This window comes from Apteryx mantelli, chromosome 1 (genome assembly GCF_036417845.1).
Source record: "Apteryx mantelli isolate bAptMan1 chromosome 1, bAptMan1.hap1, whole genome shotgun sequence".
Lineage (NCBI taxonomy): Eukaryota > Metazoa > Chordata > Aves > Apterygiformes > Apterygidae > Apteryx > Apteryx mantelli.
Window position 1 is genome coordinate 26,708,671 of NC_089978.1, and position 25,269 is coordinate 26,733,939.

The 25,269-nt window shown below is 35.6% G+C and overlaps 1 protein-coding gene across 4 annotated transcripts in view; it reads left to right on the plus strand.

The window, feature by feature from the left end:
• PDS5B (PDS5 cohesin associated factor B) overlaps positions 1-25,269 on the plus strand; it is a 111,082-nt gene that overhangs the window by 68,132 nt on the left and 17,681 nt on the right. For all 4 annotated transcript variants that reach the window (XM_067291137.1, XM_067291145.1, XM_067291140.1 and 1 more), the window contains 10 exons: positions 1,518-1,678; positions 2,312-2,435; positions 3,301-3,459; positions 4,298-4,366; positions 8,297-8,433; positions 14,133-14,256; positions 18,672-18,876; positions 23,503-23,617; positions 24,019-24,151; positions 24,956-25,075. In XM_067291137.1, coding sequence (XP_067147238.1) covers positions 1,518-1,678; positions 2,312-2,435; positions 3,301-3,459; positions 4,298-4,366; positions 8,297-8,433; positions 14,133-14,256; positions 18,672-18,876; positions 23,503-23,617; positions 24,019-24,151; positions 24,956-25,075 — 1,347 coding nt within the window. The remainder of the gene's footprint in view (positions 1-1,517; positions 1,679-2,311; positions 2,436-3,300; positions 3,460-4,297; positions 4,367-8,296; positions 8,434-14,132; positions 14,257-18,671; positions 18,877-23,502; positions 23,618-24,018; positions 24,152-24,955; positions 25,076-25,269) is intronic.

The window sequence follows — 25,269 nt, forward strand, 5'->3', positions numbered from 1 at the left end:
AAAAAAAAAGATTTGTGGTGACATCTGTGCATACGCTGTGGATTCAAATACACTTATTTTGGCTCTGTGTGAGCATCTTGAAACCGGAAATACAGTGATAATACAGTGATAATGGTATAAAGATAATAAAATGGACTCCTAAACAGTTTATTGATACTTTTGATGGGTAGGACTAACTAGTACAGACACAGCAGTTTGTGAGTGTAGTCATATTACTTGGACCTGTACTTATATCTCTGTACAGTACTGTGGGTATTCCTGAGTTCCACATAAATCAGGGTCGTCTTTATTTCTAGTCTGCGTAATCTTTGTCAATATTCAGTTAATACAGCAAACCCCATCAAGTTGCCTTCCCCAGGATATTGTGCAAGATTTCTTATCTTCATATTCTCCCTTTTTTCCCAGGAGGAAAAGGGCTGCTCACTTTTTATTTACAAATGCTGTTAAAAGTCTGAAGCTCTTTAAATGCAACTACATAGGGTTTTTCATTTCACTTACATTAGGTAAAAAACATTAAGTTTATTTGACCAATGCTGTGTAGTGTAAGCTTATCCTGTACGTGCACAGCCAGGTATTTGTGCCATCATACCATCTCAGTTGTATGATGGTGTTGAGAGGTGTCCAAAACTGTAGGTTGATTTAGGAGACTTAAGAATCCATAGGGCTCCAGTACTGAAGTATTCAGAACCTCTTAGATCACCTAAGGACCTGGTAGATTCATCTGGGGGCAGATGATTCTTTAGCCAAATATGCACGTTAAGATAAAAGTGAGAAAAGACGGTAGCACAAAAGTAAATTTGAGTAAGAATGGGTTACGTCATGGAGGTCAATGTATTTAAAAGGAGGATCCAAGGTAGATACCTATGTGTTTGTATGAACTGGCATGACACATTTTGGGAAGAGGAAGAAGATATGGTAATCCTATAATTACAGGTATGTCTATATTAGTATTTTAACTGAGTTGGGAATGTGTTTTGAAGTGAATTTTCTAATTGTCCTGCTTACCATGCTTTATTTGCCTTGCTGAGTAGTCTGGGAGCACACAAACGCGTTTCCTTTTGGAGAAACAGAACGAGGAGATATGCTTCAGGAGCACACTTTGTGCTGCAGTAACTAAAGTGGGTTCAGTCAGACCAGAGCTACTCTGAAATAAAACCCCTGAAATGCATACAGTATGAATGTTGCTTCCTTAGCACCAATTGTATTTCTGCTCCTACTGTAACCCACTACTTGCTGATGGAGATGTAGCCACTGAGAAGTACAGGCTTACAATAGTAGGAAAAGAAATTGAGACTGGAGAAGTCAGTTAAAACTGGTGAGATCATGTATAGAGTCAGAGAAGTTTAGGAGATGCTAAAAACTGATAGAACAAGAAAAAGCAATAAGGATCGTGTGACCAAAACAGACACAGTATTGTAAATACCCCCAAATGGCAGTGGAAAGTTAATCTTGATGTAGTGTTCTGTGTAAGTAGACCTTCAAAAAATATTAACATGACTTTCATTTTATTTTGGCAGGTACTTTCATTTACACACCCTATCTCTTTTCATTCGGCTGAAACTTTTGAATCTCTTCTGGCTTGCTTGAAAATGGATGATGAAAAAGTGGCGGAAGCTGCTTTGCAAATTTTCAAAAACACAGGAAGCAAAATCGAAGAAGATTTTCCTCATATAAGATCGTAAGTATATATCTTATTCTGTTTGACTAGTGTTGTTTATTATATGGGATTCTAGAAGCTTTCATTTTTCCTTTTGCATGCTACATTATTATCCTGCCTTCTTTTGAGAAAAAGTATTACCTCAGATAAAACAGAAAAGAGTTTGAATGATTTTAAAATGCACTGATTTTTGAAGGATAGAAGTGCAATAAATATATCCAAAAAAGTAATAACTGACATGTTGCTGATACCTCTCTAATTTTGTATCATTGCCATTCAGAATTACTTATGCTTTTTTTTCTCTAAATTAAGTATATAGCAGTGTAAAAATATTCTTTGCAATTTAATATTCAGAGTGAGGATGTATAGACAAAAATATTTCCCCAAAATTATTTTAGTAGCTTGTGCAGATAATGTTTGTTTTGCCCTATGATACTTCTGTAGACAAAATCCAGTTATTTTACTTCCAAGCCATATAAATAACCTGTTTTCCTTTCTTTAAAGAAGTTGCCCAAACCAGGAGAATTAGCGTGTTTGAAGAGGTGTTGTGTTCTGTGTGTGTGTGTGTACATATATGCATATGTATATTTACATTTCTGCTGGTTTAACATTTTGAAAGGTTTACAGTTTTTGAAAAGATTCTTTGTTTTTTAGTGCTTTGCTTCCAGTGTTGCATCATAAAGCTAAAAAAGGACCCCCTCGTCAAGCCAAGTATGCCATTCACTGCATCCATGCAATATTTTCCAGCAAAGAAACACAGTTTGCACAGATATTTGAGGTAAGATGAAAATACTTAAGTTACTTTTTATTAATGTTTATATTGCATACATAAACTAAGGAGCATAGAGGCGATTCATATTGTAAGTTTGTTGTATCAAATTTAGAGGAGACATTTTTTCCTTCTCCCTTTGTTCCCAAACAGTTTGGCGTCAAAAATGGTAGTAAGGGGGGGTGTTTTTAATGTCCCATAGTCCATCTTCCTTAGGTTTACTTTAGCCTACTAAAAAAACAAATAATAAAAACAAATAAACAGAAGTGTTGGACTGTCTGCTGGAATGAGGAACTATTCTTGGAAACAGGAACCAAACACCACCTGTCACCCACATTGCGACTGGCACAAAATGCTTAAATGGTTACAGAAATTATGGAAAACTAAGTTATGGTAGAAACTATTTGCACAGATTTTATAGTTATAACTGCAAATGTCCTTTTTAATTAGCGCCCATCCGCCTTTTATCTTGAAGGATGAAACATAGTTCATTACTGAAATTGCTATCTTGAGATGTAGTATGCCCACTTCTTCAACAAGAAAATATCCTTTTAATACATTGTTTCCCAAATGGTCCTGCTTGAACTACCACTTTTTTTAACTCTTCTTCCCAAATGTGATTAGCATTTTCTGTCTTTCTTCTTGACTTGTTGTGTGGTTCCTGGGAAGCCTGTTGTAGGGCTGATGAATGTGTTTTTAAATCTAAACAATTAATAGTTCTTTCAAGATCCATTTCTGAATGGAAATAGGTGGGTTAAATGGACAGTTAATACAATTGTTAGAATGAGCAACTTGGTACAGAATTTTTTTTTTTTTCTTTTAATAAGACATAGATTTTATCAGTAATATCTGAATTTGTTACCTTTTATTCTAGCCACTGCATAAGAGTCTGGATCCAAGCAATTTTGAGCATCTCATTACACCATTGGTTACTATTGGCCATATAGCCATGCTAGCACCTGATCAATTTGCTGCCCCTTTGAAATCTTTGGTTGCCACTTTTATTGTTAAAGATTTGCTAATGAATGACAGGGTAAGTATTTTTTAAATCTTGTTTTAAGGTTCCCCTTTTCCTGCTGTAGAATAATCAGCAAGTAAAGTACCTGTTTAAAAAAAAAACAAAACAAAAAAAGCCCTTTGACTTGCTGCTTTTATCCTTTGTGTATATTTGTCTTTGGTTTTCTGCATGTATTATTTGACCTGACTGAAAGCCCACAGTACAGAAAAGGTGGTAGTACTAATTTTGTAGTCATTACAAAAATGACAAGTTAATTATCACCTGTGTCCTGCCCTTTGTTAAAATGGGAAATTTTGTTGTTGGCTTCACTCACTTTGTCTCTTGTCTTAAACAAGCAAGTTATGATTTTTAGGAAGTATTTTGAAACTAAAACATTTGAAACTAAAACACGCTGTTTAAATGCAAGACTGTGATTCTTAATTTGTTTGATAATTCTGTATTGATAGTGATTATAAAGTTAAAAAATACTTACATATTGCCAACTACATTTAGGGAGGTAATTAACTGTCTAAAATTATGCACTTGAGGTCCCAATCTACTGGAGATTGAAAATGAACATTATTTTCAGAGCAACAGCTATTATGTATCTTGCACTCTAAAGCCACAGTTTTCAGGAAATAATTTAAAAAAAAAACAAACCAAACTTGTTACTACTATTAAATTTGCTGATATTTGAATAGTGAGGTAAGAATATTACCTCACTTCTGTGCTGGTCACTTCTGTAAAGTACAAAAGGCATAAAAATAACCAGTAAGTGCTTCTGTATTGTTTATAGAAGCAAACAAGACAGAGGAGATTACAGCAGGTTTCAGTGAAGTAACAATAATATAACAAAATGTAAAATTTGGTTTAGCTTCCAGGGAAAAAGACAACAAAACTTTGGGTTCCAGATGAAGAAGTTTCTCCCGAAACACTTGTTAAAGTAAGTAGCACTTAATATGTCTTTCTATGATTGTGTGTAATAGTTAAATGTCAAGATTCCTAAAACTGTCAGCTGCTTTTCTCTATTTCCTTGTCAGCTTCTAAAAGTTAAAAAGAAACTGTTTTTGAATTAAGGACTCTATTAGAATAGAGAGGTTGGATTGCCAAGAGAGAAGATTTTGTAAATAAATTTGCATATATACCTTACTGAATTCTTATTATGGTCCTATGTTTGGTGAGCAAAAGTTAAATATGCCAGATATCATCACACTTAATTACTTCTGCTTAACTTAAATACCATAGAGACTTGTTTAAACTTTATACTTTTCATTGGAATTCTGAAGACATTCCAAAAACTTATAGTGGTGTCTTGGAATAAGGAAAAAGCTGCTTTTGCATTTGTCAGTTTTCACAGAGAGTAAATATGTTACATTGTACACAGAGAAGAGCAATGTATATTAGAGAAAAACTTAGAGAAAAAATTTTTTTAAGCTTTGAAATGTTTCCTACAATTTCTGCTTAAAAGTCACCTCAAGCTTGTTCTTGGTTTGGATTAAGTTTATTGCCATTTCTAAGCTCGGTAATGTATTCTTCCACTTTTTTTTTTTCCCCCCCTCTCAGTCAGAAATAGACTTATTCTGTGGAAAATACATCCTATGTCTGTTGTTTTGTTTTGTTTTTTAAATTCTCTTTAGAAGGTAGATTCTATGTCCACTTTCTGCAGAGGTAGATTATGCTTCCACATTTTCTTCCATAATTAGAAAGATGCACATCTTTGTAGCATGCTGTTTCAAAGTTAATTATAGCAGCTGTTTCTATTTCATGCATTTTGAGTAAAGTTGCTCTGATAGTTTTAAGTTCTATACCTTCTCTCACAGGTTTGTTAAACTCTTTGTAGCGTAATGGTGCCTTGTCTGCCAATTTAGTAAGCACTTTGATTTCCAGCTTGGTACAGAACTCGTTATTGGAAACATTCGGCTATGGTTGGAATTGGTTTGTTATCTCTCTGCTTATCTGACTACAGCAAGGGTATTCTTCCTATTTGCGCAATAGTTGCGCAGTCTAGAGAAATAAGCTGTACAGTTTACTGTACATTTTAAATGATTTTGAAAAACTGTGTAATCTCTGTGAAACGTGTTTTTGTGTTGAAGAGAAACCTCTGCTAGCTGCTGTTGTAATGATGATTAAGTAGGGAGACATTGTTTCTAGGACTGTTTTCCAGGACTGCTGCATGGAATGGTTGGTCCTTATACCTTTACAAGGGAGACATGATGATAACCCTAGGTCAGAGAAAAGGGCTACAATTATTCTGCAGCTATTTTTTATCACTTTTCATTTTTTTAATCACTTATCATTTTTATGTTAATTTTTGTGTTTTTTACAAAATCAATACTTGCACACTGCTGAATGTTTATGTAAAGCTAGGATTTGAACCCAATTTTCTCATATGCCAAGTCAGAGACTTATTGTGCTAAACTCACCATTTTAGAAAGAAATTATCACATCCTATCATTTTTGCTTGCACTTAAAATACACCTAATTTGTGTTGTGCTCCTATATCTAGTACAAGGGAATCATTTATGGCCTTTTGGATGGTTGTGTCCATTGTAGTATTTTGACTTTCCTGATGGTTTTTGTGTTGTATAGAATCTAAACCTTCATTTTTAATCTTAGAGGAGGATTCTAGGCTCATGGGGCATAAATTGAAACAAGGGAGGTTCAGACTGGATATAAGGAAAAAAACTTTATCGCTGTGAGAATGGTCAGGCAGTGGAACAAGTTGCCCAGAAAGGCTGTTCAGTTTCCATCCCTGGAGTCTTTCAAGACCAAATTGTATAAAACCTGGAACAACCTGGTTTGACTTCATAGCTGACCCTGTTTGAGCAGGAGTTTGAACTGGAAACCTCCTGACAACTCCTTCCAGCCTGAACTATCCTTTGATAGTTATCCTATGTGACTGCGAAGAGAAAACTTAAAACATGAGGACAATGTAAACTCATGTTATGTTTAAGTCTTCAGGTAGTGAAATGTAGTGACTGGGGAATTCTCATGTCTCATACTAATTTCATGGGAATATGTTAATTCTGAAGGGTTGCTGGAGTGTCATCATAGCATCATTAAAGCTAGCAGAGAAATAAGGAACAGCATGGGAGCAGAACAAAATTGTGGAGGAAGTGGGCTTAGCATTTGCTGCATGCAAGAAAGACTAGAATGGACCCTGACAGTAAATTGGGGTGAAGGAGGAAGAGAGAAGCAAAAGCTGAGAGTGATCAAGAGCTGACCAGAGATGTACTGGTGCAAGTTAGCATGTGACTGTGCCCTGGCTGAATTTGTATGCACAACAGTCCTGTATCAATGCAGTTAGACAGTTCTAGGAGTGGAGCTGACTTATGCACCATTTACTTGACTATCAAATAGAGCTAGCCTGTTTCTCTCTCCCCAACAAATGGGAAGCAGTAGCGATATTGGTACTGGTTGTGGCAATAAGAAATTGAACTGATAAAACTGTCGAAAGAGCAATTATTATTATAAGCCAGATCATCTTGTTGGAACTTAACAGCTATTTCAGTGGAAGATCCATTGAAGTTTAGGGCAAAAATGAGCTTCAGTTCTGTTCCACAAACTATATATGAATTTTGAGTTCTTGAGTGACTGACGTCCTGCCTCCTGCTGGTGTTACAAGTAGGATTAGTACTGTAGCCGGAGTAGCTGAGCTGCAGTGCTAAAAATAAACTTGGTTAAGGATTATAATCAAAGAATTTTAGGATCTGAAGATGACCGTTTTGATCATATAGTTGATCTCTTCCATATAAAAAATTGGAGAGCTTCAGTAATATTACAAATGTTTGATGTAAACATATTACAATTGCCTTTTCTGCTAAAGAGAAAATTCTAAGATACTGTGTACAAAAACATCTATATTAAAAGAAAGTAACTGGATTCAGCACCCAGGAGATTCCTTCCAATCCTAGCTTCTAATTTTTTTCTGTATTTATCATAGTTTTTGCAGAGCTCTTGAATTCTGTGTTTTGAATTTCATTTCTTTTCAGGGATGTCTACTTGATTCAGATGAACATTTTTATTATGCCGTAAGATGATACTCTTTCTGTTCCTTTGTCTCTGCTCTCAAATTTGAGGAAAATTATAAGACAGAAGGATTCAGATACTAAAAAGAGCTTAATCTTCAAGTTCATGCTTTGTTTTCACTAACGGAGTATGTGTGAAATTGTTCAGTGTTTCATGGTGGCTGGATCCTGTATGCTTTTAGAAGCTTGCCTCAAAATACCTAATGTTTCCTCTGGAAAAGGACAGTTATCTTAAGTAGTAGGCTTTGACTCTTTTCTTTAAACAGCCATGAAAGAAACACACTTTTCCAGGACCTGGTTATCTTTAATATAGGTTGATAAACAAACAGTCACAATGTCTATGAAATGTTTTTAATTTATATTTCTTAAATAATTTTATATCTAAATATTGCATATATTAAAAAATATATAGGGCTTGTTTAAGCACAGGAGTTATTAAAATGCAAAACAGATTTTCATATAAGTAATATTTTGTTAACAAGTATAAACTGTTTTGCCTATTCCACAGTATTTAATAGCTATAATGTCAATTAAGATAAAGTTTTCACAGGACAGAAGATGTGATTGATTAGTGGAAGAAATTGTTCAAACTGTTAACTAGAGGTTGTATGATTTTCATTTGCTTGACACTTGGTGAAAACTTGCTTTCTTTGTGAGAGTATGCCTTAGTTATCTTTCAGTAGGGTGTACAATATTGTACATGATGTTTTGCAGCTTTCACAGGCTAGTGTTCTCGGTAATAAAAACTACTTGGAAAATGCAGTATGATTAAACTAAGATATAAATTATTTTAAAAATAAGGCACATAATGTGATTTGATTCTCCCATTTCTCAATTTCTTTCAGATTCAGGCCATCAAGATGATGGTTCGATGGTTGCTAGGAATGAAGAACAACCACAGTAAATCAGGAACATCTACTCTGAGGTTGCTAACAACAATATTGCACAGTGATGGAGACTTGACAGAACAGGGGAAAATTAGGTACAAAACAGATGGTAACTTCTTGATGTCTGAGATGCTGGGGGAGAATGCACACATTTTAGTCAAAGTAGTACTTAAACTATTATGTTAGACTGCTTAACAATTTATATACATCTTATTTAATTTTGTAGGAACTAATAGCAAGCTTGGCTGAATTTCTACATGAAAGTTTGAGTGTTAGTTTTTTTTTTTTTTAATTAACTTTGTAACTATGATATAGCAGTATTTTAATGTTTTTATCTTTGCTTTATCCCCTTCTTTGAAGGGCTATTACTCATATTGCAAGAATAAACTGAGTCACTTCCTCTTTCCCACTGTAAATTGGTTTTAAGTTTTTGTGCAGCTTGCCCTTGCCGATGGACAAACTGTTGCATGTGCCAAAGGCTGATAGGAAGGTTTTCTAATAAATAACAGCATATTGCGGGAAAACAGGTGGGAATACCTGGTACTTAAGAAAAGGCACTTCTGCTTGAAGGGCAGCCTCTCTTCCCTTGAGGACACTAAAAGGGAAAGAAGAAGGAAATGTATAAAGAGCATTAACTCCTAATATATAAATTCCTTTTAGGTGGTTGTTAGACAACTTACTGTTTTTCATGTTAACTTTTTAATCCTCTGCTGTAGCAGAAGTGACAAGTTGTCAGCCATTACTGTTTGCCAAACATATTGAAAATTGTGTCTGTGGAAGCTTTTTCAATATGGCGTAGCTGGATTGTGTCAGTAAGTGTAAAAAAATGACAGTAGATCTAGTTTTTCAGCATACCTGCTGGGACCACTTTGTTGGAAGCTGGCTTATCCAGTCAGCAGTGAACATTGTCAGTTCCTTAGTCCCTGCACGTTATCACACTTGGAGTGATGATGCCATACAGTGCACCTTTTTGAAATACAGGTTTTACCCACTTTTTTTGTACTCAAAACTATAAATAATGATAGAAACTATATATAGTAATGTGATCAGCTCTCTGTTATTCAAGCTAATGATGGTGCTGGGATGCTTAGTGCAGGGAGACAGCTGCAGTGACATGTGAGCTGCTCTGTGTTAGAGGCAGTTTGGGTCAAGCTGGAGTAATTTATTACAGTTCTCTTCAGGCTTTACTACTTTTTAAGGATACCTGAATCTGCTGGACAGGAGGACCCAGGGGATTCCTTGTCTCCTGGTCTGATGGAGATGAGGCTGCTCCTTATTCCAGTTTCCAGGTCTAGCCAATAGCAAGGCTGGGTGCAATTTCCAAATGGGGGAAGGGGAGTGCACACACAGCCAGCCACAAACAGGTAAATGTAAGCAGGAGGACAGTCTCTTCATAGGTACCCACATAAAGCAGTGCAAGTAGTGCCATCCTAAGGACTGATGCTCAAGGAAAGTCCCCCTTCACTGGTCTTTCCTGTATTTGGCTTTGTCTTATTCGCCAGCTAGTCCAGGTTGAAGTTTGCTAGTGGAGCTGTCTCTCTCGCACCCCACCTTCCCCCCTCCTCTCTCCCACACAGAATAGAGAGTAGAGTTGCATAGAAAATGCTGAAAAATAGAGTTGAGCGTAGGACAGACTGCAGTGATCAAATGCAGGGCTTGGTCGGATGGGCCTTCTGAGCAGCAGCCCTGCTTACATGTGACAGACCCCTTTTATACCCTTGTCCTCTTCACTTCCCTCACTTTTTCCTTCTTTATCAGCCTTGATCTCTCTCTGTCCCTGCCTTTGTCCCTTCCAGTAAACATCCCATGGTAAGTCCCAACATACTCTTGTTTAATCCTGAAACTCCCCCCAGGCATCTCATAATAATTTCTGTAGTTCCCCCTTTATTTGCAAAACCTTCTAGAGATAATTTCTTCTGTTAAATTGCCTTAGTGTATTTTTTAATAGGGGCAGCAGTGGCTTAATAGTTCAGGTTTGGTCTTAGGGGTAGCTAGCTCATGCAGATAAATTAGGGTGTCTCATTTCCCCGCCTTAATTTCTGTCTTTCTGGATCCTGATCTCTGGGTTCCTCTGATCACTGTCTGGTCTTTGAGTGCCTTCTGAATAGCTGTTAGCCTGTGATACTTGCACAGGATATAGCAGGATCTATTCAGAGCTTCTCAAATGGATGTCTGCTTTTTCAAGTCTGGGAAAGCTGTAAGTTGTATGCAGTACAGATCTGCATTGTCTCCATTTGTGTGAGCTATAGTGCCTACACTAGCAAGTACTCCCAAAACCTGAAGCATTAGAGATCATGTTTCATGTGCATTAGTTCTGCATGGAGCTTGCTGGTGTCTAACTGACGCTGCCCTGACCCTTTTTCTTTACCCATTGAGAACATGATGATATCTTCTGTCTGGCAGTGCTTACTGCTAAGTGGTCCCTACTATGCAAATCTGACACTGTTCCTTCCAGGTTAGGTGGGTTTTGGAAAAATTAAAACTGTGTCTGTGCAATACAGCACCTAACCTGCTAAACTGTGCTGGATCTGATGTCATCCTGTGTAGAGTCAGTTTTTGTGTTCGTGGCTTTTATTTCTCTTTTAAACAATAATGTATAATTTGCTAAAGATAGTTCAGTTAACTGAAAGGGGTGGGTTTCAGATGTTCAGTCTCATGTGGGCTGATTATCCTGTTGTCGTGGTCTTGTTTTTCATGCCATTTGTTTTGGCATTATAAAATGCTCTAATCTTAGTGTTTCACATTGTTAGCAGTTTGTACAAAAATTTCTAGAGCAATTTCTGGAGTATTTCTCCATCAACTGTAAAAATGACTGCTTCCGTCTTCCTTTCTAAATCTACACAACTGTACTTTTCAGTGACAGTGTAAGGGAAAGGGATTTATTAAATTTCAAAGCATGATTCAAGCCCAGAATCTCAGGTAAAGACGAGGCTGCACTTGGAGAGAGAGGAAAAAAAAAACACAAACAAAACAAAACAAAAAAACCTGTACTGCTGTTCATCCTCTCACTTTGAAGTAATGACATTGTTGACTTTTTTGAATTACTTGTAATTTTTAGACAATAATTGCTTTGAAATGTTAGTGCACATAGGTTAAATTTACCAGTGTCAGAAATAGTTTAATTAATCTTGAACTGGTTTAGTAAAATATATCTCAAGGGTCCTTTCCAGGTCTTTATTTTTGATTTTTATAAATCAAAACCAGTTTTATAAATTTTAAACTCAAGATGGTACTAATTTTCTATTTCTGGTTAAGTAAAACAGTTTAATCTTACATGCCTTCTTTGTAATGGGATTCAACTTTAACCTATAATAAGCATAAGAGAAGAGTATTTGACTATTGGGGGACACCAGCTGGTGCAGAAAGTTTTGATATTAGGTATAAATCTGAATTGAGATTTTTCTGAAATGCTATCTGTGTTTTCCTCAAGTTGAAGTTTACCAAGAGGAAAATGACTTAAATACTTTGGCTTTTATAGCTTTGTAGTTTTATGCTATAATCTGCTGTACCATCTGACATGCAACAGTGTCAAAGACCTTGTATTAAGGAAGAACTTCTTGTCTTGTGGAACGTGGAAGATGCTTACAAAATTGGACACTGGCATTTGCCTTCTGTGGAAAAAAAGTTAACTACTGGTTTGTGAAGTGAGAGAAGATAGCTGATTATGCACCAGACGTGTTTTCAAGATGCATTTATTTAGATTATCTTTGTGCAGCCTACCACCTTAATTAAGACTAAGTGTCTTCCATTTGATAACATATTTCCCTGGGGTTGCACTTCTGTTCTCGTTTCAAATATCTGGTGTTCAGAGATGGTAGTAGCAATCTGGAAAATAAATGTCCAGGTCCCCCTTTTAGTTCTTGGGAAGCTTCTAATAACTAGTTAGGACAAAGGCATCTATGGTACTAACTTTCAAAATGATTAGAAGAGATTGAAAACTACATTTATATCGGACTGAAATTTTTATTTCAACCTTAAAAACTGCATGTTTTGGAATAAGTTAGATCAGAAAGCTTTTGACTATAACAGTTTGATCAAAATAAATCCTCAATTAAGAGTGGTATTTTTTTCTAGCATATTTCTCTTGGGGAATAAGAAGGATCTGATTGTCATCTTTAGTTGCAAGAATGACACTCACTACTGACACTGTCCTCTTCCTCCTCCCTGCGTACATGCTTGTGGATATTTCTGTGATACAAATATGACACATACTCCTTAAAGATTTAGCTAATTTATGTGAAGTCTCTTTAATTCAGTTTTCAGAATTAAACGTTACCGCTGCCAAAGCTGAGTAAGATTGAAGTTCTTAATTTTATCCTTCCCTTCGGCTTACTCATTCTGTAATAGCAGGTCATTATTACTAAATTGTCATTGGAGTGCAAAAGTTGAATTTTTATTGGCTTCACTTACCTCAGTAGATGCAATTTAAAGTAAAATTTAACATTTAAGAAGTAAAAATTACCGTGTTCGTCTTTATGCCCTGTTTGAAAGTCTGTGCACCTTTTGTCTTGTCATCTGTTTAATCATGATTTATGTGTTTTTTGAAAAGTTTTGATTTCCATGAAATACTGAGAAATATGTAAAGCCTGACTAGATAGTTTTGAGGTTTAAAAGTTTCAGCTATTTTTATCTCATGCTCTAACTGTATTTGACAGTGGCTTTTTTTCTTGTTGTTGAAATGCTTTATGTAGTTTTAATGATAATGGATTTAAGACTAAGTAGTTTCTGTTCCTAAGGATAAAGGGCAAATGATTAAGGAGTTAAACACTATTTATTCTCCCTGAATAAATGTTTGTTTATAAGTAAGAATAAACCTTGGTTCCTACTCCAACTTATTAGAGGAAAAAGCTGTATTTATGAATGAGTTCTATTCAGAAGTAATGCTTTAATAACAAGGAGGCATAAAACATCTTAATACCTTTTTTTACTGTTTGAACTGAAGTAAGGCAGAAGTAATAGTTTACTGAAATGAATTTTCTAAAACCACTAAAAGTTAAACTAAGTTTATTAATGCACAAATTAAATGGTTGTCAGTTTGTAAAGGCCATGTGAAGATACTTTTGATAGTCTGATGACCTTTGTAAATATGGTAGTAGGTTATAGATGAATCCATTCATCTTTTGATATGAAAAGATGAAAATGTTTAGAGTTTTTTGGTATGTGGGAATGCAATTTGGGTGTGCAAGTCAAGTAAAACTACTTTCAACATGTTGAAAAACTTTTACTTCCCACATACTTTTTGACATCATCTTAGGAATTGTATTTCTATCATAATACTTGATTAATCTTAATATGTGTTGAGGTACAGCATGGATCTTGAGCTATCATTGCTGGAATAGGTTTGGCAACTCCGGGGACTAGCCCTGGGCGGCTACTTTGGCAGGAACCGTAGATAAAGGAATATCAGGATGCTTGACAGAAGTATCTTGCTGGTCGAATTAGGCTTCTGAAGGACCATTTGGACCGTGCTGATCCAGTGCATAATTAAAACTGGACCACATGCATGTGAAACTTCTAGGAAATTCCAAGGAGTATTTTCATTGCAAAGTTGGTGCAATGTAATGGGTTTGTGGTAATAGCCTCTGAAATGTGGTGGCCTGGAAACTACTTTTGGTTTCAAATTACTTCTGTGGTTGTTTTGAAAAGGGAAAGCAGAGTCCAGACAATTTTTCCTTCTTTTTTAAATGCCTGTTTTTCAACAATGCAAACTTAATGGGATCTAATTAAGTCAAATAATTATTTATATATATGTATATATTTAATTAACCCTCATATCTATGTCCTTATTTTTCAGTAAACCTGATATGTCTCGCTTGAGGCTGGCTGCTGGGAGTGCTATTGTGAAGCTGGCACAGGAACCTTGTTACCATGAAATCATCACCTTAGAACAGTACCAGCTGTGTGCGCTAGCCATAAATGTAAGGAAACTGGGTATGAAGTGTGGATATCAGCAAATATCTGAGTGTGTGTGTTGTTCATTCTGTATGTTGTGGATACTGCTGCTAATCTCTGATTTTATGCAAAACCCTTAGACTTGACATGAATTTATTTTTTCCCTACATAATCCTGAAACTGTCTTGTTAGAGAAAATCTGTCTATAGTTCTACCCAGTATACCAATATACCCAGTACCCCAATACCACCCAGTAGGGGAATGGTAACTTGAAGTAGTGAGGTGTTAGAATATTGAATCAAGGAATTCAATATTCTTTTAAAGTAATACCCCAGCTGCATTATGACATTATTAAAAGCTGAAACAAGATGATATAAGGTACTTCAGACTGTGGTGACATTAAAGATGTTGGCTTCTTGAAACCTTGGTAGAATGTACTTGGGACTCTGAGGTCTGCAGAGAGAGTTGCCGTTCTTTAGATATTAAGAGATAGGAAGGATTTCTCAGTAGATGTAGGGAGTCATTGTCTTTGATTTCCGCCTGTGAGCCCAAGGTCATAGGGAAATAATTTTCAGAATATAAGCAGAAATGCAGAAATCTTCTATGTTCCTGTCTCGTAAACCTTGTAAATTCTTCAGAAATTAATTTCTTCCTCCTGTCCCCGCCATCACTTCCCCTCCTGTATATCCTAGTAAGCCCAAAAGGAGTAAGGAGATCATGGAGGGATTCATGTATGTGGTACTCATGCAACTGCTGGTATTTTACTGGCTTTACAAAAGTCAAGAGATCCTCTGGAAGCAATCTCTTCCAGAAGATGTCAGGACAAATGATATTCCATTCTAGACCTTAACTCCTGTCCCTGGTTTTAAAAGCTCAAACACATTTTAAGTGTCAGGATATTTGAAATTGACATTTAATATTAAAAAGTGTACAGTATAGTTCCTATATGAATATTGTTTTTTTGGTATAGGAGTGCCTTTTTAAGTTAAGTTCTTTGGAAATGGGGTATAGTTAGGTTAGAAAAATCATTCATATACTGGAATAAGACTGTCCATATTAAGCTTGTGTATCGATTTAATAAAACTTGTGTAGCTCTTGAACTTCTGTGTCCCATATGAGAAGAGCCTTTCCTCAGTTCCCACATGCTATGAAAACCAAAGGAAATGATCTGTCCATGTAATTTTTTAAGTTTTGCTCCAAGTCTAACAAAAATGCAGCAGAAATTCAGTGCTAATAATTGAAGGTCCTTGTACCCCAAGATAGGACTGATGCTCTTCAGTCTTCCTGTCTCAAAAATTAATAGTGGTATTAGCCGTATGTCAAAACTAATTTTAAAGGTTTTTACACTTCAGAACAAAACTGGAAGAGGGGAAAATAACCACTTACTGTAATGACAAATAAGATATGTTTCTGTTCTAGAAATTATAAATATGCTAAATGTTAATCTTGCAGTTCTCTTCTATCAGAATTTTTCTTCATTCGTTTGACACTCTTCTCAGTGTATCAGGTATAAGTTCCTTGCCCTCCATCATTTGGTTGTCTCTCTTGTTTTCTTTTTCACTTTTTATTTTCCAGCTGTATCTGTCTTAGCTGTTTGTGGATATTGGTATCCACATGTATGGTCACCTTTTTTGCTACTTTTGGGTCTCAAAGCTCATCTATCCTGAATTTTTGAAAGGGAATTTTCAGAGATGAGATTTAAATGAAAAGCAGTTAATAGGATCATCAAGATTAAAAAATACTTTAATATCATGCCTTACTATAATATGACTTTTGTCATTCTTCTCCCCATTTACTGAGATTTCTTTGTCTTTTTGTGACCTTCTCATTTTATGTTTACCAAAATTTAGATTGTAAGCTCTATCAAGACAGAAAGTCTCCCTCCATTTCCCTCTGAGGTTCCCAATGGATTTTGTGTACTTATTTATATATAAATAACTTTTCTAGATCTTCTTGACATTTTCTTCAGTTTCCTTTTTCCCTGCCAGTCCACTGAGTTCAGATCCTCACATGCAGAGTAATTATAATGGTTTCTGGAACTGTTGGCACTATTGTAACTTTTGCACTTTAAGTGGTACTGTTATTAATCTCCCAGAGACAGCCATCCATATATCCGAGTTTTTCAGATGTTTGCATATATATGTATGCTTAGAATGTTTAGCATTAGAATCTGTTTATTGAAGGCGGACACTTAATATCATTCTGAGAGTTTATTCCTTTTTAACACTATCATGTCTAGTCACAAGTCAGAATGTCCACATGGCATCAAGGCCAGCTCTGATATGCCATAATTTAATTTATAGCAAATTTTCTTAAGTGGACAGATCAGGAAACAGATTAAACAAAAGGAAAAGTTTGATTTCTTTTTAAGGTTCGTAATGGTTGCACAAGTTCTGCTATGGTTCTGTGCTGGCTGTTGTATTTTTTCTGAGACTGTTGTTTTGTAATAGTGTGTAGGTAATGTAAAATGATTAGAGTGCAGAACACACAATTAAATGTTATTGCTCACTGCTCTATTAAGGTTGCACTGGAGAACAGAGAATTCATGATGATTAAATGCATGTAGCTGTAGTCATTTCTAAAATAAGTTATGCACACATTTGGCCAAACCTGTAACCTCACCAGTAGTTACATCCTTTCATCTGCAGAACAAATTCAGATGACAGCAAAACTTCATATTGAATGAAATAGAAAATAACAAAGCATAGTGTTAAGTGCTTCAGTATTTAACAGACTTCAGGATCAGATATAAGATTTATTAAGCTTTGCTATTGAAATAGCTGTTTTAATTGTTATTTGAATAAATTTTTTAGATTGCTTAAGTTTCAAGTGTAAAAACTTTCTTAGGTTTCCTTCTATTGGCTTCCTTCAATTCAGAGAGCAAATAGGTGAAAGTGGGCTATGTGTGGGTTTTAGTTGTATGCTGTTAAAAATGTAGGACTGGACTGAGTTTGGTCCCCCTTCCCAGCAGTGAACTAGTGCACTGACCTGAATTTAAGGTTTTTCTCTAATTTAGGAGATAAAAATAAATAAAAATCCTTCCAATTTGTGCCACACAATGCCATCTGAACTGTGCCTTCCTTGGTCCTCTGAGTCAAGCTTGCTTTTTTTTTTTTCAGTGCAGCTACAAGGCACAGGTCTGTTCTGAGCTTTAAGAAGGCTTTGGACTTAAGTAGTGTCAATGAGCAGGAGGAGAGGGCTGTATGTTAGCCTTTTGCTGGGGGGTGGATTTGCAGTGAAGATAGGTTATATAAAGAGGCAGTGGATCTTGAGGGGGGTGTTACAGGCCAGGTTTGTAGTCTTGGGTGGCTGCAGCTGCATCAGTCAGCTCTGGCTACGGAAAACATTTCAGGGATTCGTAATGACTCTGCAAAAGATGACTACACCTTGGAGCCTAGAGTGAAAATGGGGTTTGAATATTTTCTGGATGGGGGGAGGTAGAGGAGGTGGAGCTAGTCTTATCCAGTATACAGCATCTTTCATCCTGTTCAGGAATTTAGCAGATTCCGTGTTACCGAAGGTTAGGTTTTCTCTCTACTCTCCCTGTTGGTAATTTGATGGCTGGAACCCTCTAAATTTTTTCTGGTTTCAGTATTGTCATTTAAATAAAATAGCTGGTTATTCCTGCTAATGTTTTTCTTCATATTTAGAGATAGCCTTGACCTTTGTTTTGGCAGGTTAAATATGTCAAGCTGTACTGGTGGTCTCATTTGTGATAGGCTGTCCATTTTTGTATATTGTCTCATAACTGTTTTCCATGACTGCTTCTACTAACCTTTCTTGGCCTGTGTGACTAAATGGTGTTTGGTATATTGAATGATGTCTTGAAATATGCGGGTTACTTTTGTTCATATTATTTTACTTTGTGTACTTTGACAACTAGTGGACACGTTACTCTCCTCTGTGATCTGTCTTGGCTTCCAGGTTTCCACATTATAATAGAAATGCTTAGTACTCTCTTAAGCACATGACCTTTATCTTACTCTGTTGAATTTTATTCAGTTTCTAGTATTAATGGTTTGAGAAAAATTTATGAAACTGCAGTGGTAAAATCAAAATAATATTCACTGGTAGCTAAATGCTGTTTCAGTGCAAATCTTTAACTTCGGTTCTGCGAAGCAAGCAGTCACATTGGAAGCAATTTTATTAACTTCATGCCTAAGTACTATGCTAAATTAGGCCTTGGGTTTTGAGTGTAAAATTTGCCTAAGGTTTCTGAGCCTTAACATTCCTCCAGACCTTCAGGGAAAATTCAACTGATTATTCAATCTAATCCTTCTGAATTAGAATAAAAAGACATTCTTAAAAGATGGGAGCCATTTCTATGGGCTGCAAGGTCTGTAACTGATTTTGGCATATTTACTCAGCCTTTTATGTTTCATTCCAGAGTCTGTGTTACTTTTCTGAAAGTTTACTGTTACAATTTGTTTTGTTTTAATAGGATGAATGTTACCAAGTGAGACAAATATTTGCTCAGAAACTTCACAAAGGCCTTTCTAGACTCCGGCTGCCACTAGAATATATGGCCATTTGTGCATTGTGTGCAAAAGATCCGGTGAAAGAGAGAAGAGCTCACGCTAGACAATGCCTTGTGAAGAACATAAATGTCAGAAGGGAGTATCTGAAGCAACATGCAGCAGTTAGCGGTAAGAAAATAGAAGTCACTTTTCAGTATAACTGCTGTTGTTCAAATGTAAATGGGAATAGACTGGGAAAATATTGGCTTTCTATTTATATATGCAGAATGGCTGTAAACTTCTGGTGAATTTCACTTAGAGGTATGTAATGAAAACTGCATGTACAGGCCAAATTTTCTTTTGAGCTTTTAACAAATCCTTTCAGTTTTGTTAGGAGTTGTGCAAATGCTGAGGCTTAGGTATATTAGAAGTAAAGCAGTTGTTCAAAGGCACTGTTAGTTATGTGTACTGTCAGAACTCAGTGATTATTTATGTTATAAGTGAACTGACAATGATTTATTTTAATTCACTATATAATAATATGCAACCTTAATGACACTATAAATGCTGCACTAAATTGACTGTCTTTGAGCTGCTGTACTGAGAAGCTTCTTATTTTGGTTAAGGACTGTATTTGTAGGTGCTTCAGGATCAGTTTATATAACTTTTTTTTTTTCTTCTGTGTGACAGCAGTCTGTATCATGATATGCTTTGTGAGGTATTATGGACCAATGTTAGCTGTCTTACTTGCCCCTTTTGATTTACTCAAAACTACATACGTACAATATGACAACGCTGGTATATGGTCATATGGTTGAAGCAGACCTTTATGAAAAGCTTAAGTCATTTTGAATAAGAGTTTTTGGAAGTTATATTTCTTTGAAAGGTTACTGATGATTCTCGGCTTTGGTCTTATATGAAATGATTTTTTTTTTCTTTTTTTATCTTTTTTTTTTGTCACAGGATAGACCAGACCAATTTTGTGAATTTGATCTCACTGATGCTATCAAATAACTGATTTAATTCTGCATTTATGAAGCACAGACTATATTAGTCAAAGAGCTTCATGCCAGTCTGTGTATACCTCAGTCCCCTTTAGACTTTGATCAGGGAGTATGTACGTGGAGAAGTCCTTTTGTGTATGGTTAATTAGACTTCCCTCTCCCCCCCCCCCCCCCCCAAAAAAAAAAAAACCCTCCCTTTTCTCCCTACTTAATAATGTAATAATAATAAAAAAAAAAAAGTTCAGCAAGCGCCTTTAAGTCACCCTAAGACTATGCCTCTTGAAGGTTGAAATCATTTTTCAGTTACATAGGAAGAATGTGTAATAATTCTCATATAACTAAAAGTAATTGCTGATTTCTTAACTACATTAAAATAGATATTGCAAAGCTGCATTCAAAAATCTGTAGAAGAAATGAAGAGGAAACTAGGTGCATGTGACTTTTTTTCTTGCCGAAAGGCTCACCAAGTGACTGCTGTGGGATTCCACTGCTTTGATGTGCACTATAATCCATGAGGACTCTGGATTAGATAGAGATGTTTTAGAATTACAATGTTAACTTTGTGATATTCAGACTTACCAGTTTGAGCTTTTAACAAATAAAGTCCTGAACTGTTTATATCTTACAAAATCATTATTACAGTAATATAGCTGAAGCCATTTCTTGTAAGATAATACTGTTTCAATGCCTGTCTCTCTCCTTACTGGCTGTGCCAGTACTGGCTTTATCGTGGTAGTAAAGACCATAATACATACTTTGAAAAGAATCAACAAAAATCTAGACTTGAAAATCTGCTTCTTTGGTTAATGCAGTTTGTTTGTTTGTTTTTAATCTACAACTGGTGATTTTGTGATATGCTTGTTCTTGAAAACTTGAAGAAGGTAAGGAGAGCATCTTTCAGGTATTTACTGGGATTTCAGCATTTGTTGAAAAGATGTTATGTTTCTTCATACCTTGCCTAAGGAAGCACCTTCCTAAGACTGGCACGAGGTAGTAAAATTTCTCTTTCCTCCAAACTGACCATTTTAGACTGGCAGGAATCACTCTCAGACCTCTGAGTTCTCTAGGTGCAGTTCAGAGTGGAGGCTACTCAAGATGAGACTTATTTTGATGGTGCACCAAGTACTGTTCCAGCTGGGTAGAGACTTGTCTCACATAGAAATCCTGTTTTCCAACTAAGGCTAGGCTTTTACTTCCAAGTCAGTGAATGAAAGATTATATATTGGCGTAAACTTATCTTTTAACAAGATTCTTTCCAAAATGCTTATAAATGCTTGTCGCAAGGGTTTTGGGGCACATTTTAGCTACAAGTGCTGGCAGTTCATACCTATAAAGCCATTGCACCTTTCAGGCAATGCCTTCATTATGTGTCTTTCATTATGTCTGACTTTCATTTCCATGTACCTTATTTCTTTAAGGCTTGGCTTTGGATACTAAATGTCATATTAATTATATATGGAGCCAGACTCTTTGGTTATTTAAAGGGATTTTCAATCCTATTTCAGACTAAATAGCTTGATAGAGATGAGGGAAGATTGTGTAAACAATATTTTTTGTCATGCCTGAGATTAGGTATCATTTGTATTAAGGTTTATTCTTTTTCTGTTTTGTTTGAATTTGGTTCACTTGGTTCCAGCTGGGTCTGGAAAACAATTACTATAGTTACATTAGAAAGCGTATAAAGCAGAAATTAAACACTGTTAAGTTCGTGAATTGTTGATGAGCATTCTATTGCAGTTGCAAATTTGTACAAATAACAGCAAGCTGAGTTGCCTGGGACATGTCTAAAGCAAGCCAATTTTACTAGTGTTCTGAAATCATAATGATGTACTTTGCCTTTCTTGCCACCTCTTCATTTTTTATTGTTATGTGTATAGCCAATGGCTGTAGTGCAGGACAGTACTTGAAGGAGCAAAGACTTTAAGTTAATAGTGGAATGTCAGTTGGAACGTTTAACTGCTTCACAAAGTACGTTGAACTTCAATTACTTAAATATAAGTTGAAATATAAAAAAGCTGGTTGATTTTGTTTTTTCTTTTAAATCTCATGATGGTTTCGATTCTGTGTAGTAGATGTATTATTCCTGATAGTTAACTGCATCAACTGCAATGGTTGTCTAAAGGTGTATGCTTGGAACTTGTCAGTGTTTTCTGTGGGCCTTCATTAATTTTGAATGCTTTCTATGCTTTCCATGCTGTTATGACTGAATCTAAATATTTTATATAGCCTGTGCATTCTCCCTATTTATGCAGACCTTTAAAAATAGAATAGATTGAGTTAAGACTTGACTTTTGCATGGCAATTGTTCAGTTGATCTTGTGAAATGTACAATAATCATGTTTTATTTGAGATGTGCAATGTTTGTCAAGCACATTTCATATGAATACATATACTGGAAATAAGTGTCAACATTTTAATGTGTTTAGTTTTCATATATGATTATATATAATGACTTGTAGATGTCTGGACTTGTTATTTGCAACCTAATACAAGACAGATAAAAGCTTATTGAAACAAGATTTTTCAGACTTGGTCATGTATTTCAGCTCACATTCATTCTTGCTCAGAAAACTGATTAGATACTTTCAAAAGCAGAGTCAGGAATTTGCCTCATTCCTTACATGTGTAAATTCAAATGTTTATTCATAGGCATGTTTATACTATATATTTGCATTTGCCACAAGCAGTCAAGATGAGATGCTTTTACTGTAGCAATATCTGCAGAAGAGTCACATACCTTGCATATTGCCCAGGGTACAGGCATACAAACCTAGGTGTGCCATGCATCCTCCCATTCCTCTCAGGATTTAGGCTAGAAAAGGTAGTGTAGACTTTTTCCAATCAATGGCTTTTGACTTTTGCTTTACAACTTGTCTGTCTCTTGTTCTAGCAATCTTCTGGGATATAAGGTTTTTCATTCTAATTTTCTTCACCAGGCTTTGAGGTATTGAACAATTCATTCTGCATAAGGCTAGTTAGCTTAGGAATTTGTGTTTGTTCTCTAATGGAAGGTGTATTTTATGCTCATGACTCTGACAGGGCCTTTGGCAACAGTTCTCACTTTTGAATCTCCAGAGGAAAATTGGCCATCAGACTGAAGCAAGAAAGACTTTCTCCTACACGGCCTTGCTTAGGACTGGTTACAACTCTCACAGGATGCTAGAAAAAGTTTTGAAAGCTTTGGATGGCATAGCTCGGTTGAACTACTCTTGTCTCAAGCAGGATTGAGCCTTTCAGACTCAGTCCACTACTACTTTATCACTGTAGCTGTCAGGTTACCTCCCATCCCTTCTCTAAAAAGATAAGGAAGGCTGTAGGTTTGGAGAACACTGCTGCAATTTGATTGCAATGTCTTATTTTCACTTATTTTGGAAAAGGGCACTTTCTATTCTCTTGACAGCAAGTCTCTATGCTGACATGTCCAAAAAAAGAATAGTAGTTCATCCTGTAATTGTGTTGCTCCCAGACATTGCAATTAATGTGAATTTTGCAGTCTATCCTCACTTCTTCTTTCCAGAGTATTTCAGAATACAGGCTTTGAACTGAGGAAAGGATTGAGGGGAAGGGCTGTAGCTGTGTTCTTGAGGTAGCTAGAAAGTATCCAGCCCTGAGAGATACTTAAAACAAAATCTTGATTTTTGCATACATGAAACACCTCCACATCAGTGAGATCCATATCAACAGTAGCATCACAAAGCAGTGCCAGGCTCACATATATCAACACTTTAATCTATGCTGACCTTAAATTTTGCGCTATGTAGTACGTTTCTTGATGTTCAGTCTTCTAATGCATCTTTCTTCTGCTTTTCAGAGAAACTGTTGTCTCTTCTACCAGAATATGTTGTTCCTTATACTATCCACCTTCTAGCTCACGACCCAGATTATGTCAAAGTCCAGGACATTGAACAGCTCAAGGACATTAAAGAGTAAGACTATTTTAAATCTGTTATTTCTGAGGGTTGCAGTGATCTGACTTTATTCTAAATGAAATTTTAATTTATTGAGTACCTTGATAAATTTTCCAGTGCACAATAATGATGATGGTAATTTTCTTAAAATATTATGAGGAAAAAATGTATATGCTTTGCTTAGTGCTCTGTGGTATCTTATAGAGGGACCTTCACCTTCTCTCATGAAGAATTTTTATTCTGCTCATCCTACTTTCATTTCTTCTTCTAGTGAATTGGTTTCCTGAAGTTAGACTACTTGAATGTCAGATTCGTAGTACTTGGAAGAACTACAGTAAACCATTTTTTAATTGTCTTTTTTTTAAAGTTTTTTTTTTTTTTCATTTTTATTAATGAGGGATGCTGCATTTCTCCTTTAGGTGCCTGTGGTTCATACTGGAAATATTGATGGCTAAAAATGAAAACAACAGTCATGCATTTATCAGAAAAATGGTAGAAAATATCAAACAGACTAAAGATGCTCAAGGACCAGATGATCCAAAAATGAATGAAGTAGGTGATACTTTGGATTGGAAACTGCATTTAGGTCTGACCTAGTTCTAGAGATGAGTTGCTTTTTCTTTACACACCAACTTTAAAATGTCTTTCAGTAAAACTGTATGTGGGAGGTAATATTCTGTATGCTGTAATGATTACATTTATTGTAGTTTCTGTATCAGTTTTTCTGTGCTTCAGTGGATCTTGCATATTTGCAAGGGAGATGTAATTGTTTGTCATCCTTCTGTTTCTGTCTCAGTAACATTATCAAACACTACCTTTAAATATATGTAAACTATCATTTTTACTCCTTATATAATCCAGTGAAATGTTTTCTGCTTTGTAATATTTAAAAAAGTGCAAGATAATACAGATTAGTACAGGAAGAAAAATACATGCATCAGATGTTTCTAATTTTTCTTATATAACAAAGGTATCAAACCCTGATCCTGTTTTACATTTTTGTTTGTAACAAATTTTTGTTTGTAACTTCTTTATTCTTCCCCCACAGAGATTTGTTAGCTTTGTCTTCCAGACCATGGAGTACACCGTTTTTGAGTGTAGAAAGAACATGCAAGCTCTCTCTCTAAGTGCTGGGTGTACAATTGTTTCTGTCTTTTGCTCCTTTTTTTTTTTTTTTTTTTTTTTTTTTTTTTAGTACTGTGATATACTGTTTAAGATGCATTCTAGTGTTAGTGTTTAAGATGGTTGTTTTAAACTGTGAGTACTTCCAGTTCTGTGCTCAAAACCTATTGTTTTTTGTCAAAATTTGCAATAAACTTCTAAAGTTCTTCTTGTTTGAATTGTTATTATTCACAGAAACTCTACACAGTCTGTGATGTAGCAATGAATATCATTATGTCAAAGAGCACAACATACAGTTTGGAATCCCCTAAAGACCCTGTACTTCCAGCCCGATATTTTACTCAACCTGACAAGGTATACTTTGGAGTTTAAGTTTTCTTAAGATAACAGTCAATTTAAATTTTTAAGAATAGTTACAATTTGTTTTATTACAACAGTCTTGTAGTTTTAGACTTTTCCATGTTATAATTTAGTTGAAGATGTATGTATGTATCTTCATATATATATATTTATATATGTGTACACACTTTTTTAAGGAGATATTACTG